This window comes from Moschus berezovskii, chromosome 2, assembly GCF_049115385.1.
Source record: "Moschus berezovskii isolate FMDL1 chromosome 2, NW_MosBer_1.0, whole genome shotgun sequence".
NCBI classification, from domain to species: Eukaryota; Metazoa; Chordata; class Mammalia; order Artiodactyla; family Moschidae; genus Moschus; species Moschus berezovskii.
Window position 1 is genome coordinate 10,334,694 of NC_142461.1, and position 18,822 is coordinate 10,353,515.

An 18,822-nucleotide genomic window follows, 5' to 3' on the forward strand; every position below is an offset into this window, starting at 1 on the left:
TCTGGGGGTCTGGATCCAGAGAGGCTAGGACTACCGAGGAAAGGCTGAGGCAGGAACGTTCCCAGAGACCCCCGAGAGGCAGGATCCGATCCTGGCACCCAGGGGGCTTATAATGCACTTTGAGGGAGAGTAAGTTAGAGGGACCTAGGCCATCTGTGACCCCAAAGTGAGGAAAACAGTTGGACAGTGACACGACTGCCCAGTGTGGAGAGGATTCTCGTGTGCGTGGGAGTTCCGAGTCAGGTGAAGACCCCAGAGTTCGGGGGGGCTGAGTGGCTCCAGGCTTCCCTGCTCCCCCTTTCCCTCAGCCATGCAGCCTGCAGGCCATACCCCCACCTGACCTCCCTGCCCTTTGCCCCCCACCCCGCCAGCAATGCTCAGTATATCGTCAGTGGCTCTGACGATGGCTCCTTCTTCGTCTGGGAAAAGGAGACCACCAACCTGGTCCGCGTGCTTCAGGGCGACGAATCCATCGTCAACTGCCTGCAGCCACACCCCAGCTACTGCTTCCTGGCCACCAGCGGCATTGACCCTGTTGTGCGGCTCTGGAACCCCCGGCCGGAGGTGAGGGGGCAGGCAGGGTGGCAGAAGCCAGGCTGAGAGGAAAGAAGGGAGGACCCTCTGTGAGGCCTCCAGCTGAGCTTGTGTGGGGCGGGAAGGGAAAGGAGCCACAGCCTCATGGAGGCAAGGGGCTGCGAGGGGAGGAGCTCTCTCCCCAGGGATCCAAGCTGCGTCAGGGCTGGAGCCAATGAGTTCTGAAAGCTCCAGATGAAGCGGGCAATTCCAGGGGCATACCCGTGACTCACACCCGGGAGGCAGTGCCCAGTAACTGGGACCAGGTGCGGGAGGGCAGGGAGGGCACCCGCCCCGCCCAACACCAGCTCCCAAGAATGCTACCTCCCTCGGTGCCCTGTCCCTCAGAAGCCCTGCAGAGGCCAGTGCCTCAGTCACACGGGCAGCGCGTGGGCTTTGGAGTCTGATGGCCCTCAGTTTGAATCGTGGTCCCTTCACTTAGGCCTGAGGGACTCAACCAAGGTCTTTATCATTTGTATATTGGAATGGGCTTGACAGCACAACCTTAGAAGGTTGCTTTGAGGATTAAAGAAGTGATGTCTGTGATGTGTCTGGTCCACGGGGACACAGGGATGGTGTGGGTAGTCAGGTGGTCTGGCCTGAGGCCTCCCCTGCTCTCTGCCCACCTCCTCCCCGCTCCCAGCTGGTAAAACAGAAGTCAAGAGGTGGCTCTAATTCCAGAGGCAGTTTCCTATAAATTTAAGACCTTTCCTTGAGGGAGGAGTAGCAACAAAAGAACAGGGGGTGGGGGTGGGGTTGTCTGCACCCCGCCCAGGGGCATAGATGGGGGAGGGCAGGGGGTGAGTTGTGTCTGCACCCCGCCCAGGGGCATAGACGTGCCCAGCATGTCCTGGGGTGAGTCTGCCCTCACCTGTGTCCCTGCCCGCGCCCCGCCCCGCCCCCACGATGGTGTGTCCTCAGCACTTTCCAGTGTGGGGCCTACCAGAAGACACTCTGGTGTGTATTCCCCCCGTCTATATCCCACTGTGTACGACCATGTGCCCCCACCCCCAGTGTAGTGCGCCATCCCCCTCACAATGGTGTCTATGTGTCTGTGTGTGTCTGTGCATCCGACCACATACCTCCCAGGATGCGTTCCCCTGTGCCTGGGCACTCACGGGTGCACTCACACACCCCCCATGGCATGCACATGCCCCTCCACACATGTAGCTCCGTCTGTGTGTTTCGCCTGCACACAGAGCCCCCTGGTAAGTGTGCCTCCCCCGGCTCCCCTCCCGCAGAGTGAAGACCTCACAGGCCGAGTTGTGGAGGACATGGAGGGTGCCTCCCAGGCCAACCAGCGGCGCATGAATGCGGACCCGTTGGAGGTGATGCTGCTCAACATGGGCTACCGGATCACAGGCCTGAGCAGTGGGGGCGCCGGGGCCTCTGACGACGAGGACAGCTCCGAGGGCCAGGTGCAGTGCCGGCCCAGCTAGACCCTCCTAGCCCCGTCCCAGCCCCTGCTATCGGCTGGATCCTCCGCCCCGGGCAGGAGATCAGGGGGTTCTGTTTTGGTTTGTCTTCCCCATCCCCCCAATTTTTTTTTTTCATTTTTCCCCGTTACATTTGTTAGTTTGGCATTGCGGGTGGGGATTGCTGCAACTTGCTGGCTTTTGGACTTTTGGGCAGTTGCCCCTTGATTGGCCCCAGCCCTGAGCAGACGAGCAGGAGGGGAAGCCCCTCCATCTCCCCCAACCCCACCTCCCCCCATCCATGTCCCTGAGGGCTCTGGCCTGCCTCAGGTGGGGAGGCCAGGGCTGCCGCTGTCTCCGGGGACTTCCCCACCCTTCGGCTGGCAGTAGGAGTGGGGTGGAATAGGACAGGCTGGCCTTGGCCTGTTAGCATTCTTGCTCCTGATGGGCGAGGCTGGTTCCCTCCTGGTCTTCAGGGAATGTTCTAGAAAAGGACAGGGTGCCCCCCCATCCCTGCAGAGCCGCTGTGTCAGGGTGGAAATGGAAGTGAGGACGGAGCCCTGGAGTGCACACGGTCAGGCCACTGCCTCCTGGCAGCCCGGCGTCCTTTCCCTCTCCCCCCTCCGCACCCACTGGACCCCCCAAGCACAGGCACTGGGTCCTTGCTGCGCCCGCCCGCCGTCACCGGCCCTCTGGGGGCTCAGCCTCTCCCATGGGCCCTGGCAGTGGGCAGGGGCACCACACCATTCCCTGCCCACCCGTGCCAGCCCTTCTGCACTCTGGGGGGGGGCCCTCTCCTCCCTTGGGCGCTCTTTGGCCTCACTGTGACCTTTCTGCCAGAGCTCCCGGCCAGGCCTCCTCTCCCTGAGATGGCACTCCCTCCCACCCCCCACACGCTGAGCCGCCACAAACACCAAAGAAGTGATGGCTTTTCTCTGTCCCCTGCTGTTCTGGGGGGAGGGGTGGGCCTCCTGAGCCCTGGGGTGGAAAGTCCCTAACTCGGCCCCTGCTCAGCAGCCCAGAGCTCTACACTGGATGCAGCGGTCCCCCAGCACCCCACCACTGCCTCACTCTTGGCCTCCTTGGCTCTCAGCTCAGGAGCTGCTCCCGGCCGTTGGTCCCCCTCCCCGTTCCCCTCGGCGCTCCCTGGGCTCCAGCCTCCAGCTGCAGCCTCCCTCCGCCCCGCTCCCTCCCTCCACCCTGTCTCTGCCAGGTGCCTCCTCTCAGTCAGGCTTCAGAGAAGCCCTGGAGACAGCAGGGCCATGTTAAAAGCTTTTTTACAGTTTTAAGAAGATGGGGGTGGGGGTGGGGTGGTGAGGATAGTGGTGGGGGGTCTGGCACCGTCTCGTCATTGCTTTAATCCCAGCGACACAGGTGGCAGCCTCTCCCCCTTCCTGTCCCCCATCACCCCCCACCCCTCTCTCCTAGCTTGGTAATGAAGTATATTTATTGGTGAAGGAAACAGCTGCTGCTGCTTCTCCTGCTGCTGGGACTCGCTCCCCTGTCTCTTCTCCACGACCCTTCTGCAGCCGGGAGGGGCGAGCCGGGGCACTGAGGCTGGGCCTGGGGCCCACGGACTAGCAGGGGCCCCTTTGCTTTCCTGTGTTCCAGCCGCCCGCCATTTCCTCCCTCCCTGCCTCCCGCCTGCCCAGCCTGGGCCCTGCCGCGTGGAGAGACTCAGAAGCCTTACTGTCCTCTGGGGGCAGGAGCCGAGCCTTTTTGTTGCTCCGCTCCCAGGAGAGTGAGGGTGACGCAACTGATTAAAACCATTTTGTTCTAGGTGTGGCTGGTGGCATTTGTGGGTTGCCCATGGGTCTGGGGGAAAGGGAGAGGATTTCATCTCCGTAGCTCCGTGACTCTTGAGTAACCACACCTCTGCCGGGTGGAATGAGGCCTGCCTTGGAGCGTCCCAGTGGACCATGGCCACCAGCCCAAGTGCAGAGCCTGGCCCTGGTGGCCGTGATTTGCAATAATCAGCTTTCATTATCTGGGCTGTCTTCTCATCTGTAAAGTAAGGAGGGTGAAGTCTTAGTGGTTTTTCAGACTTTTAAAATCACGGCTCAAACAAGTATACATCTTCCATTGTGACCCAAGACACCCACGCTAATTTGTGTGTATATGATGAACGTAAGTGTCACACAATAACACTGAGCCTTGCTACATGCAGTGTGTTCTAGTTACCATTCTATTTAATGAAGGAGGGGGAAAATGCTGTCTATAACCCACTAAATTGATTTCAAAATCTGTTGTTTCTTGATGGGCCCTAGATGAGAGGATTTCTTAGACCAGAGGTTCCCAAACTTTTTCAGCTCACTGAACCATCAGTGCCTCAGTGATTTTTACCTGGACCCCCTAAGCCAAAAGAAATACCTAACATCTCAACATGTTAGTTAAGCCAAGATCACTTAAGAATTGATGTCCTAGGCTCCCTTGGTGGTCCAGTGGTTAAGAATCCGCCTGCCAATGCAGGGGACATGGGTTCAATCCCTTTTCTGGGAAGATCCCACATGCCACGGAGCAGCTAAGCCCGTGTACAACTACTGAGCCCAACCAGCCACAACTGCTGAAGCCCGTGTGCCTGAAGCCTGTGCTCCACAACAGGAGAAGCCAGCAAAATGAGAAACCCGTGCACTGCAACTAAACAGTAGCCCCCAGTCACGGCAGCTGGAAAAAGCCCATGCAGCAATGATGATCCAGTGCAACCAAAAATAAATAATAATCTTTTAAAAAAAATTTTGTCCTACCAAGTTGGTCATTAAAGAATACACAAAAGAAAAAAAATGAAAAAGAAATAGATATCAGAAGAAACTATTTCATTCTTAATAACTTACAGTAACTAATGGAATCCGTGTGCTTGTTGGGCGCTGAAAAACTTGTCAGACCTTCTAATCAGATTGGACACCACCACCCTCATTTCCTGTTCCACAATGACTTTCATTTACTTTGTATCTCAGCAACCTCTAAAAACTCAGCTTCTCAAAGATGACATAATCAAAGCAATGTAGTGGAGTCTAAGGACAAAACTGAACCACCCTGAGCTTGTAGTTCTCTCCGTAGCCAACAGATGCTCAGTAACTCTAAATTTAAAATATCCTTCTGTGCTCCTGTGACTTGACTGTGGCACCCTAAGGTACCTTGATGCACAGTTTGGTAACTGTGGGTCAGTATTGTAGGAATAATAGTTTCACTAGTGAGATTTTGTGGTTATTCTGTTTGTACATTTGGAAAGAACCAGGCTGAGGCCAGCAGGGTATCCTCAGTTTCGTACAGGAGACAGAAAGGGAAGAGATTCCGTCAGAAGCACAATATGTGATGTCATGAAGCAGGTGCTTATCAGTCCTCTGTGTCCCCAAACTGACGCTGCTTTAGCACGTTTCCAGACCACGCGAGGAAGGGCTGATATACCAGATCGAGGGACTAGGGCAGAGTCCCAGGTGCCCTCATGGAGCCTGAGTGATTCAGTTCAGCTGCATGGTAGAGGATGGAGTGGCCCATGGACTTCAGGGGTAGCCAGACTGTGGAGGACTCCCTGTGCTTGATGAGGGATTGTAAGCTTGGTCTTGCCAGCAGGGATTAGCCATTGGAAGACTTTACCAGGAGCTCCATTTCATTTGGAATTGGTACATTTTTTTAAAAACAAACTTTTTTTAGAGCAGTTTAAAGCTTACAGAAAATTTAAAAGATAATACAAAGTCCCATATACCCCTTCTCTCGCTGGCTCCATATCCCCTCTTATTAACATCTTGCATTGATGTACATTTGTTACAATTAATGACCCAATGTTGATACATCATTAATAACTAAGGTCCATAGCTTGTATTGAGGTTCATTCTTTGTATTGTACGGTTTTATGGGTTTTGACATATACATAACGTCCTGCATCCACACTGTGAAAAATAGTTTAACTGCCATAAAAATCCCCTGCGCTCCACCTAATCAGTCCTTACCAGCACAAAAAAAAAGAGAAAAAAAGTAAGTACTATAAGTACTAAAGTACTTATATACTTAGTTCCTACTAAGTATGTACCAGCAAAATATACACAAGATATTTAAGAGGAAAACTATAAAATTGTGATGAGTGAAAACAGGGGAAATCAGAATATGTGAAGAGATATTTCATGCTCATACATAGGAAGCCTCTATTATTAATAAAGATGTCATTTTCTTCCCAACTTGGGCAATGAAATCTCAACCAAAATCCCAGCAGATTATTTCACGACTATCCACAGGCTTATTCTAACGTTTGTATGGAGAGACAAAAGACCCAGAATAGCCAACACAGATAACAAAGAGAAAGAACAAAGTCAGAGGACTGACACTATCCAACCTCAAGACTTAACAAAAAGCTACAATAACCAAGACAGTGTGGCATTTGTGAAGGAAAAGACAAATCAGTGGAATGATATAGGGATCCCAAAAGTAGATCCACACAAATATAGTCAACAGATCTCTGACCAAAGAGCAGAATCAACTCAATGGAGAAAGGAAAGCAACCTTTGCAACAAATGGTGCTGGAACAACTGGACATCTCCATGTGTGGGTGCATGCTAAGTCGCTTCAGTCGTGTCTGACTCTGCAACCCCATGAACTGTAGCCCGCCAGGCTCCTGTGTCCATGGAATTCTCCAGCAAGAACACCGGAGTGCGTTGCCATGCCCTCCTCAGGGCATCTTCCCCACCTAGGGATCGAACGCACTTCTCTTGAGTAGCCTGCATTTTGGTGGGTGGTTCTTTACCACTAGAGCCACCTGGGAGCCCAGGCTACATGCCCCACCTAACCCCCCCAACAAAGGATCAAAACACTGAGTACACTGTCCACAAAAATTAATTCAAAATTGATCATAGAACTAAATGTAAAACAAATCAGTAAAACTCAGAAGACCACATAGGAGAAGTTTGGCAACAGGTATTTAGATACAACATCGAAAGCACAACCCATGAAATAAAAAATTGATATACTGGACTTCATCAAAACTCCTGCTCTGTGAAATCACTGTTAAGAGAATGAAAAAGACAACCCAACAATTAAGAGAAAATAAAAGAATTTTTACAACTCAATAATATGAAACAAGCACCCCAATTTTAAAACGGGCAAAATATCTGAATAGACACCTCACCAAGGAGGATATAAAGGTGACTGGTAAGCACACAAAAGCTGTCCAGCATTGTCACTTCAGTTTATTTGCTCAGTCGTTTCCGACTCTTTGCGACCCTATGAACTGCAGCACGCCAGGCCTCCCTGTCCATCATCATCTCCCAAAATCAGCCCTAACTCATATCCATTGAGTTGGTGATGCCATCCAACCATCTCATCCTCTGTTATCCCCTTCTCCTCCTGTCACTATCTTTCCCAGCATCAGGGTCTTTTCCAGTGAGTCAGCTCTTCGCATCAGGTGGCCAAAGTACTAGAGTTTCAGCTTCAACATCAGTCCTTCCAATCAACACCCAGGACTGATCTCCTTTAGGATGGACTGGTTGGATCTCCTTGCAGTCCAAGGGACTCTCAAGAGTCTTCTCCAACACCACAGTGCAAAAGCATCAATTCTTCTGCGCTCAGCTTTCTTTATAGTCTAACTCTCGCATCCATACATGACCACTGGAAAAACCATAGCCTTGACTGGACGGACCTTTGTTGACAAAGTAATGTCTCTGCTTTTTAATATGCTATCTAGGTTGGTCGTAACTTTCCTTCCAAGGAGTAAGTGTCTTTTAAAAAATTTCATAACTGCAGTCACCATCTGCAGTGATTTTGGAGCCCCCAAAAATAAAGTCAGCCACTGTTTCCCGATCTATTTGCCATGAAATGATGGGACCGGATGCCATGATCTTAGTTTTCTGAATGTTGAGCTTTAAGCCAACTTTTTCACTCTCTTTCACTTTCATCAAGAGGCTCTTTAGTTCTTCCTGACTTTCTGCTATAAGGGTGGTGTCATCTGCATATCTGAGGTTATTGATATTTCTTCCAACAATCTTGATTCCAGCTTGTGCCTCTTCCAGCCCAGCATTTCTCATGATGTACTCTGCATATAAGTTAAATAAGCAGGGTGACAATATACAGCCTTGACATACTCCTTTTCCTATTTGGGACCAGTCTATTTTTCCATGTCCAGTTCTAACTGTTGCTTCCTGATCTGCATACAGATTTCTCAAGAGGCAAGTCAGGTGGTCTGGTATGCCCTTCTCTTTCAGAATTTTCCACAGTTTGTTGTGATCCACACAGTCAAAGGCTTTGGCATAGTCAGTGAAGCAGAAATAGATGTTTTTCTGGAACTCTCTTGCTTTCTCCATGATCCAGCGGATGTTGGCAATTTGATCTCTGGTTCCTCTGCCCTTTCTAAAACCAGCTTAAACATCTGGAAGTTCAGGGTTCACATATTGCTGAAGCCTGGCTTGGAGAAGTTTGAGCATGACTTTACCAGCGTGTGAGATGAGTGCAATTGTGCGGTAGTTTGAGCATTCTTTGGCATTGCCTTTCTTTGGGATTGGAATGAAGACTGACCTTTTCCAGTCCTGTGGCCATTGCTGAGTTTTCCAAATTTGCTGGCATATTGACTGCAGCACTTTCACAGCATCATCTTTCAAGATTTGAAATAGCTCAACTGGAATTCCATCACCTCCACTAGCTTTGTTCATAGTGATGCTTAAGGCCCACTTGACTTCACATTCCAGGATGTCTGGCTCTAGGTGATGATCACACCATCGTGATTATCTAGGTCATGAAGATCTTTTTTGTACAGTTCTTCTATGTCACTGTGTCACTAGGGAATTACACATTAAACCAACAATGAGATACCATGCCACACTGATTAGGATGACAACATCAAATGCTAACAAGGATGTGAAGTAACAGGAACTCATTCACTGCTGGTGAGAATGCAAAATGGTAAGAGTTTGGCAGTTTCTTACAAAGTTCAATAGTCTTTGTAAGATCCAGCAGCTGCTATCCTTAGTTGAAAGTGTTATGTCCATGCACAAATGTGTATATAAATGTTTACAGCAGTGTTATTAATAATTGCCAAAAACTGAAGCAACCAAGAAGTCCTTCAAGATAAGGTACAGCCATGAAATATATGGAAATGAGCAATCAAGCCCCAAAGCCGGGGAGGAAACTTAAGTGCGTTATTGCTTTTGAAAGAAGCCAATCTGAAAGCCATACCGTATGATTCCAAGTATATGACATTCTGGAAAAGGCAAAACCATAGTAAAAAAGATCGATGGTGCTCCAGTTTTAATGTGCATCCGCATATGTTACTCAACCCTGCTGATGGGGAGCCTGGGGCTCGGTCAGATAAGCCTGCACAGTTAATGTGTAGCAAAAGAGACTTCAGAATTGGAACTCCTGTGTTTGTGGTGGGCAGATGTGGTCCCAGGGGCCTGCGATGGGTCTCTGTGCTAAGGAGCATGCTGAAGTGTAGTTGCAGAACTGAAAAGGTGATGAGAGATCACCTAGCTCAGAGGTTCCCAGCCCTGGTTATACATCAGAACCACCTGGGATACTTAACCACCCAGAGATTCTGTTTTAATTGGTCTGCGGGGAAGGTGGGGAGGTGTCCAAGCATCCATCCATTATTTGAAAACATCTCAGATTCATTCTAATGTAGGACCAGAGCAGAGAACCACCAATCTAGTCCTATTTCCAGACCATCTATGGAGTCCTATTTACGAACATAGACAAGTTCCAAAGAGGGCAGGAAGAGGGAATGGGCTGCCTAACCCGAGTTGGTAACCCACTCCAGTATTCTTGCCTGGAGAATCCCATGGACGGAGAAGCCTGGTAGGCTACAGTCCACGGGGTCGCATAGAGTCAGACACGACTGAGTGACGGAACGGAACGGAACCCGAGTTAATTAGAGGCAAAACCAGGACCGGGTCACTGATCTCTGCTTCCTGGTCCACTTCTTTAAGGATCATTTTTCTTATTTAATGTCACGATACTTTTTGAGCCCCTGTTTGCCCAACACTGGCTTAATGAAAATGTACTCAACGGGTTAGCCCCTGCCTTCCTGGAGCTCCCACATTATCTGGAAGGCGTGGGCAGCAAATATGGGGGTTGTGCCCGGTCCCTGAATGTTGGATTTTGCCCTGGAGTTCCCCACTGAGTGGCAGGCCCTGTGTCTGATGGCCGTGATGGCGGGCGTGAGGCATTCATGGTGACACGGTCTGCTTCCCGCATCTGACCCATTTCTGTATGTATAACAGTCCTAGGGTTTCCCTGGCGGCTCAGAGAGGAAAGGGTCTGCCTGCAATGCAGAAGACCAAGGTTCGATCCCTGGGTAGGAAAGATACCCTGGAGAAGGGAATGGCAACCAACCCACTCCAGTATTCTTGCCTGGAGAATTCCATGGACAGAGGAGCCTGGTGGGCTACAGTCAATGGGGTTACAAAGAGTCGGACACAACTGAGTGACTAACACGAACAGGTCCTGGTCCAGTGAGGCCACGGTTTGCACCATTTTATGATGATTTACAGAATCTTAGGTCTCATCCTCCTCTCTTTAATGACTCGAAAAGGGGTCACCAGCAGAGAAAAAGCAGGGTTGAGGTTTAGAAACCCAACTCTATCTAGTTTATGCATGCTAAGTCGCTTCAGTTGTGTCTGACTGTGCGACCCTCTGGACTGCAGCTTGCCAGGCTCCTTTGACCATGGGATTCTCCAGGTAAGAATACTGGAGTGGGTTGCCATGCCTTCCTCCAAGGGATCTTCCCCACCCTGGGATCGAACCCCTGTGTTACATCTAACCTGCGTTGGCAGGCAAGTTCTTTACTACTAGCACCACCTGGGAAGCCCAGTTTATGTTTAGACCTTGCAAAAGTTCCTGAACCTTTTTGGGCTTATTTTTCTCTTTGGGAAAATGGATGCCATACCTGCTCTCTGGTTACTTCACTGCATTGTAAAGAGGCACCAAATCATAGGACAGAATGCACATCAAAGTGCTTTTTAAGTGGTTAGGAGTCTTATGATGGTGATGAGTGGTTTTAATTGCTGTAGTAGCGAACACTGAGTGTTCATATTGGGCCAATAGCTGATCAGCTATAGCTTATCCAATAAACTTTACAGGAACTTTGCAACATGTTTTTCCCCATTTTAGGGATGAGGAAATTGATGCCCTGACAGGTTCAGTTACTTTCCTAAGGTCTGACAACCTCTGACAGAGCTAAGGGTCAGTACTGGGCTTGCTGGCTGACGCCTGAGTTCACGTGTTCAACCATCACGCTTTATTGCCCACCTGGCAGCAGAACATGTAGATTCTGGGCCTGGCTGTGCTCTCTATTTTCTTAGGGAAGTTTACCATCTATATAATGGAATGGAGAAGGAAGTCATTTTGTAATCTCTGATGTCTTAAGGGTCAGAGGGTGTGTTCTCAAATGGTTTGTTGCATTGTATCTGCCCCTGTGGTCCCTTCCCCACCATGGAAAGGTTTGGAGCTATCCAGGAAGACAGTTTAGGGCTTAATGGGGGCAAAGGAGCAGAAGCAGAAAGGCTGCGGAAGAGAGGGGACACACACACACACACACACACAGAGCATCACCCCCAGCAGCTCCTCCAACCTGTGCTGAGATTGCCCCAGGCTCAGCTCTGCTTCCCTGGCTTATTGATTGAGGTGATTCTTCTGCCAGAGCCCTGAAGGAGACCAATCTGTGGTCAACAAACAGCTCCGGGGACAGTCCCTAAGCGCTTCCTTTCTCCCCGGTGCAGTTCTGACTCCAAGGTCCAATGGATCTAGTCAGTCCCCTTCTCAAGGAGTTCACAGTCTCCTGGGGTAGACAGACATGTAAACAGCTAATGCTAATGCAAGTATACATGAATATTCAATAGGCAGAAACAGCCTCCGTGCTCTGGGAGCAAAGAGGGAGGATTTGCTGGAAACCTTGAAAGTGCTGTAGGAGAGCAGGGGAAGGGCACTATGCTGAAGGAATAGTTCAAGCAAAGACACGAGGTATTAAGTGCAGGGCTCATTCTCTGAAGGGCAAATAGCGCAGTGAGGGTAACTCCAAGCAAGTCCCAAGGGAGACAGAGAGATGAGGGTGGAAAAAGGTTAAGGGTTGGGGCCAGACCATGAGGGCCTTGAATCCCAGAATGAGGAGTAAGATGGCCTGGGGAAGGAAGGAAGGCTGTGGGCTCTGGCGACTTCTATCTGGGGCCAATTGAGGGGGTGTCCTGACCCACACCAAGAGAGGACGTGCCCTGAGTTCACCCTTCAAACAAGCAGCATCTTACCCTTGAAGCTTTCCCAGCTTGACGCTTCCAGCTCTGCCATCCTTCCCTCCCCCAGCCAGTCCTATAAGTGGGTCCAGATGGTCATTCCTATTTTAGGTCGGGGTGTGTGTTGGGGGAGGGGTAGCTATGAGCTCTATCAATCCTTTCCTGAGCTGTCTGTTAGAGGAGCTTCTTCCAGGACACTGCTGTGATCCTCTGAGCCTGGAAAGGAGTGTTAGGCCTTGGTGGAGATATCCCATCTGTCTGTGCGTGATAGGGGTGGCAGCGACAGAGGAGGCAAGGACACGGGCCAGGGAGGCTTTCACATTGGGTAAGAGAACCAAGGTGACGTGTACAGGTGGGAGGGGGCACTGTGAACAGGCTGTGATGGGGCTGGGACAGAGGCTCCAGAGGAGTCAGAGAAGGAGCTGGCTTCTCCCTCCAGGTACCTGGAATTCTCCAGGCAAGAATATTGCCTCTTTGCGACGCTGTGGACCATAGCCTGCCAGGCTCCTCTGTCCATGGGATTCTCCAGGCAAGAATACTCAAGTGAGTTGCCATGCCCTCCTCCAGGGGATCTTCCTGACCCTAGGCATGGTAACCCACTCCAGTATTCTTGCCTGGAGAATCCCGTGGACAGAGAAGCCTGGCAGGCTATGGTCCATAGGGTCGCAAAGAGTCAGACATGACAGAAGAAACTTAGCACAGTACATAGACCCCTTCAGGTACCTTCCCTTCTCATGCCCCTGCTTCTGCAGCTACTTAGACCAAGGGTAAGAGGATGCAGATCGTGGGGGAAGGGGCTGGGGCTCTCTAGTCAGACCCTGCTGAGCACTGTGCCTACCAACATCCATGGGGCCCTTAAAACTCTTGGGGCACTGCAAAGTAGCAGCTAACAAGCTAGGTCCTGCCCTCAGACTGACTGTAGCTGTCATAACTAAGCTTATAAGTATTTGTCATTCATTCAGTTTAGCAAATACTGATTAAGGAAATACTCTATGCTAGACACTAGTAGGCATTGGTTTTACAAAAGCGAATAAGACAAATACAGTGTCTTCCTTCAAGGAGTTTCCAACCTAGTGGGGGAGTCCAACAAGACATAGCCACAAACGTGCTATGAAGGAAAAGAACAAGGTATTCCAGGAGCTTTCTCATTTAGATTGGGAGGCCAGGGAAGAGTTCTGAGAAAGCAACATTTAATCTGTGACTTGAAGGATGAATGGAAGTTAGCCAGTTTTGGAGGCAGTAGAGGCATTTCAGGTGAAAGAGAACAGTATGTGCCAAGTCCATGGGGTATGAAATAGCATGGCCCATGAGAGGAACTGAGAAAGGCTGTAGGACAGTGAACAAGTAAGCAAAAGGTATGATGCAGGGCCTTGTAAGCCGCGGTGTATTTGTGTTTTATCTAAAGTGCAGTGGGAAGCCACTGAAGGCCGTAGCGTAAATGTGGTGCTTGTGTTAGTACTACCAGATTTGTGGCAGACCCTGAGAAAGGCTGACTTCGGTTGTTTATTCATCCATATACACAATAAATGTTTAAAGAGCACCCACCAGCCCTTTGCTAGAATTACGGGTTGACAGTGATAGAATAGGCATGTCTAAGGTATAGACTTTCCTTGGAGACCTTTCTCCAGAAGAGATGAGACAGCTATAGTCAATGAATCAAGATGCAATCTCTTCATTCCACAAACATATACTGTACACCCCTTCTATACCTGTGCCAGGTGCTGGCTGTTGCCCTTCACAGATCACACACGTGGGCCACATATTCAAAAGAATTTTGAGTGGGTGAGAATCATTTTCAGCTGTGTTATCTGTGAGGCCTTTATAAAAACATCCATTTAGTCACTCTGTAAATCAGGAAATATCTAGTGGGCATCTGCTCTGCACTAGAAACAGTGCAAGCTACTGAAATTAAGGACCTTAGAGTTCCATAACAGAGTAGATGTACGCCCCACAAATGCATTAAAGTATTAGGTGCTAAAAATAGATCAGCATTGAAGGAGGGTAATTCAACGGAAAAAAATCTTCCCAAAAATGCACAGCTCCCACCTTTCTGAGTGGATGTAGCCATACCTCTCACCAGCTTAATTTTGAGCTGCTGCCTTCCTCCTTTGTCCTCCCATTTCCCTTTCCCACTCCAGCAGATTCCATTTCCTTTGTCTATCTTGGCATCTGCTTTAAAAGCCCAAAGACTGGAGAAGGAAATGGCAATCCACTCCAATACTATTGCCTGGAAAATCCTATGGACAGAGGAGCCTGGTAGGCTACAGTCCATGGGGTTGCAAAGAGTCAGACACGACTGAGCAACTTCACCTATTCATCTATGGTTATTCTTTAGTTTATCTCACAAAGTCTCTCACCATCTCAGATCATTTTAATAGTAACACCACCAGTATAATTACTGACAGCAGTTTATTTATTTAATTTATTACTGGTTTTTTGTGGCATTGAGCTGTGTGCAGGATCTTAGTTCCCAACCAGGAATCGAACGCCCCAGCATTAGCCACTTTTGACCACCAGGGAAGTCCAGTTCAAGAGCAGTTTAAAATCTCTTTGCATATGTTCTTCCTCCTCTCTTCCCCAGTTTTGTATGCTTTCATGAGATCCACATAGATTGAGCAGTTGCCATTACATACTATATTCTCTACTGTTTAGACCTCTTTATGGCTAGTTTAAAAGTAAGCCAATGTTTAATACTCACATTGGTCTTTATGTCAAGGCTTCTGTAGTTATCTTGCTTGTCTGAATCCCATTCTCGAGTAGATTCCTTGGGAAGGACTCATGGGAACAATATTTTCATTGCACATTGATGACGGTTTTGTAGCCTTTCTACATAAAAGTCAGTTTTTGAAATTTAAAATCCTTAGCTCATGTTTTCTTCCTTTGACTGCCTTAAAAATGCTATGCCATCATCTTGTGGCATAAAAAACTGCTATCAACAAGCAGGATGATTTTCTTTTCTCTTATAAATGGCTACCGCTTTTGCCTAAATGGCCAATGGATATTTTTTCTCTTGTCCTACAATTTTAAGACTCCCCTGGTGGTCCAGTGGTTAAGACTTCTCCTTCCAATGCAGAGGGTAAGGGTTCGATCCCTGGTTCGGCAGCTAAGATCCCACATGCCTCTTAGCCATAAAACCAAAACATAAAACAGAAGCAATATTGTAACAAATTCAATAAAGACTTTTAAAAAAATGGTCCACATAAAAAATAAAGTCCTATAAATTACTTTTGAAAAAAAAAAAAAAGCCCAAAGAATTCAGGGTTTGAGCCTGGCTTCTTCATATGATACTGTGTGATCTCAGACAATTACTTAACTTCATTGAGTCTCAGTTTTGCCAATTGTACAATGAAGGGATGGGATCACATCTAAGGCTTGTGATTTACTCCAGCCAAGGTGATATTCACACTCCTTCGCATTGCTCTGCAAGGCCTTCCTTTCTTTGCACCACTGCCCGCACCCATTCTGGAGCCACCTGGCAAACATCAGGACTCGACTCAAATATCTCCAGGCAAGTTTTCCCTACTTCTACACAGATGTCACACGTCATTTTAGCTTATCCTTCCTTTATGCTACCACTGCCTCGTGAAAGACCACAGAATGAAAAAGAGAGGGAGACAGACTTTGGGTTGAGTACTGGCCACTGACCTCACCTCTTAAGCCTCAGTTTCTCACTTGTAACCTGCGGGAAATGGAAACAGTGACAGACTTTATTTTTTTGGGCTCCAAAGTCACTGCAGATGCTGACTGCAGCCATGAAGTTAAAAGACACTTGCTCCTTGGAAGAAAAGTTGTGACCAACCTAGATAGCATATTAAAAAGCTGAGACATTACTTTGCCAACCAAGGTCTGTCTAGTCAAGGCTATGGTTTTTCCCTTGGTCATGTATGGATGTGAGAGTTGGACTGTGAAGAAAGCTGATCGCCGAAGAATTGATGCTTTTGAACTGTGGTGTTGGAGAAGACTCTTGAAGTCCCTTGGACCGCAAGGAGATCCAACCAGTCCATCATAAAGGAACTCAGTCCTGAATATTCATTGGAAGGACTGATGCTGAAGCTGAAACTCCAGTACTTTGGCCACCTGATGCGAAGAACTGACACTGGAAAAGACCCTGATGCTGGGAAAGATTGAAGGCAGGAGGAGAAGGGGACGACAGAGGATGAGATGGTTGGATGGTATCACCAACTCGATGGACATGAGTCTTAGTAAACTCCTGGAGTTCATAATGGACAGGGAGGCCCGGCTTGCTGCAGTCCATGGGGTCACAAAGAATTGGACGGGACTAAACAACACAAGAGAAGACTCTACACATGGACATCACCAGATGGTCAACACCGAAATCAGATTGATTATATTCTTTGCAGCCAAAGATGGAGAAGCTGTATACAGTTAGCAAAAACAAGACCAGGAGCTGACTGTGGCTCAGATCATGAACTCCTTATTGCCAAATTCAGACTTAAATTGAAGAAAGTAGGGAAAACCACTAGACCATTCAGGTATGACCTAAATCAAATCCCTTATGATTATACAGTGGGAGTGAGGAATAGATTTAAGGGATTAGATCTGATAGATAGAGTGCCTGATGAACTCTGGACGGAGGTTTGTGACATTGTAAAGGAGACAGGGACCAAGACCATCCCCATGGAAAAGAAATGCAAAAAAGCAAAATGGCTGTCTGAGGAGGCCTTACAAATAGCTGTGAAAAGAAGAGAAGCGAAAAGCTAAGGAGAAAAGGAAAGATATAAGCAGCTGAATGCAGAGTTCCAAAGAATAGCAAGGAGAGATAAGAAAGCCTTCCTCAGTGATCAATGCAAAGAAATAGAGGAAAACAACAGAATAGGAAAAACAAGAGATCTCTTCAAGAAGATTAGAGATTCCAAGGGAACATTTCATGCAAAGATGGGCTCAATAAAGGACAGAAATGGTATGGACCTAACAGAAGCAGAAGATATTAAGAAGAGGTGGCAAGAATACACAGAAGAACTGTACAAAAAAGATCTTCACGACCAAGATAGTCACGATAACGTGATCACTGACCTAGAGCCAGACATCTTGGAATGTGAAGTTAAGTGGGCCTTAGAGAGCATCACTACGAACAAAGCTAGTGGTGGTGATGGAATTCCAGTTGAGCTATTTCAAATCTTGAAAGATGATGCTGTGAAAGTGCTGCAGTCAATATGCCAGCAAATTTGGAAAACTCAGCAGTGGCCACAGGACTGGAAAAGGTCAGTCTTCATTCCAATCCCAAAGAAAGGGAATGCCAAAGAATGCTCAAACTACCGCACAATTGCAGTCATCTCACACGCTAGTAAAGTCATGCTCAAAATTCTCCAAGCCAGGCTTCAGCAATACGTGAACCATGAACTCCCAGATGTTCAAGCAGGTTTTAGAAAAGGCAGAGGCACCAGAGATCAAATTGCCAACATCTGCTGGATCATGGAGAAAGCAAGAGAGTTCCAGAAAACCATCTATTTCTGCTTCATTGACTATGCCAAAGCCTTTGACTGTGTGGATCACAGTAAACCGTGGACACTCTGAAAGAGATGGGAATACCAGACCACCTGACCTGCCTCTTGAGAAACCTGTATACAGGTCAGGAAGCAACAGTCAGAACTGTACATGGAACAACAGACTGGTTCCAAATAGGAAAAGGAGTGCGTCAAGGCTGTATATTGTCACGTTGCTTATTTAACTTATATGCAGAGTACATCATGAGGAACGCTGGGCTGGAAGAAGCACAAACTGGAATCAAGAATGCTGGGAGAAATATCAATAATCTCAGATATGCAGATGACACCACCCTTATGGCAGAAAGTGAAGAGGAACTAAAAAGCCTCTTGATGAAAGTAAAAGAGGAGAGTGAAAAGGTTGGCTTGAAGCTCAACATTCAGAAAACAAAGATCATGGCATCTGGTCCCATCATTTCATGGGAAATAGATGGAAAAACAGTGGAAACAGTGTCAGACTTTATTTTTGGGGGCTCCAAAATCACTGCAGATGCTGATTGCAGCCATGAAATTAAAAGACGCTTACTCCTTGGAAGGAAAGTTATGATCAACCTTGATAATATATTAAAAAGCAGAGACATTACTTTGCCAACCAAGGTCCGTCTAGTCAAGGCTATGGTTTTTCCCGTGGTCATGTATGGATGTGAGAGTTGGACTTGAAGAAAGCTGATCGCCGAAGAATTGATGCTTTTGAACTGTGGTGTTGGAGAAGACTCTTGAGAGTCCCTTGGAGACTCCCGCAAGGAGATCCAACCAGTCCATTCTAAGGGAGATCGATCCTGGGTGTTCATTGGAAGGACTGATGCTAAAGCTGAAACTGCAATACTTTGGCCACCTCATGCGACGAGTTGACTCACTGGAAAAGACTCTGATGCTGGGAAAGGTTGGGGGCGGGAGGAGAAGGGGACGACCGAGAATGAGATGGCTGGATGGCATCACCGACTCTGTGGACATGAGTTTGAGTGAACTCCGGGAGTTGGTGATGGACAGGGAGGATTGGCGTGCTGTGATTCATGGGGTCGCGGAGAGTCGGACACGACTGAGCGACTGGACTGAACTGAACTGAAGCGACTAAAGTGACTGAACTGATGTTCGCATGTCTAGGGGCTTCCCAGATGGCGCCAGAGG

General features: G+C 48.3%; 1 protein-coding gene across 5 annotated transcripts in view; it reads left to right on the forward strand.

Annotated features, from left to right (window-relative positions):
* WDTC1 (WD and tetratricopeptide repeats 1) overlaps window positions 1–3,582 on the forward strand; it is a 63,415-nt gene extending 59,833 nt beyond the window's left edge. For 3 of the 5 annotated variants that reach the window (XM_055397677.2, XM_055397678.2, XM_088843919.1), the window contains 2 exons: window positions 372–564; window positions 1,815–3,582. In XM_055397677.2, coding sequence (XP_055253652.1) covers window positions 372–564; window positions 1,815–2,012 — 391 coding nt within the window. In that variant the 3' untranslated portion in view covers window positions 2,013–3,582. The remainder of the gene's footprint in view (window positions 1–371; window positions 565–1,814) is intronic. The other 2 variants (XM_055397679.2, XM_055397680.2) reach the window with 1 other exon arrangement.
* Window positions 3,583–18,822: the final 15,240 nt, after the last annotated feature.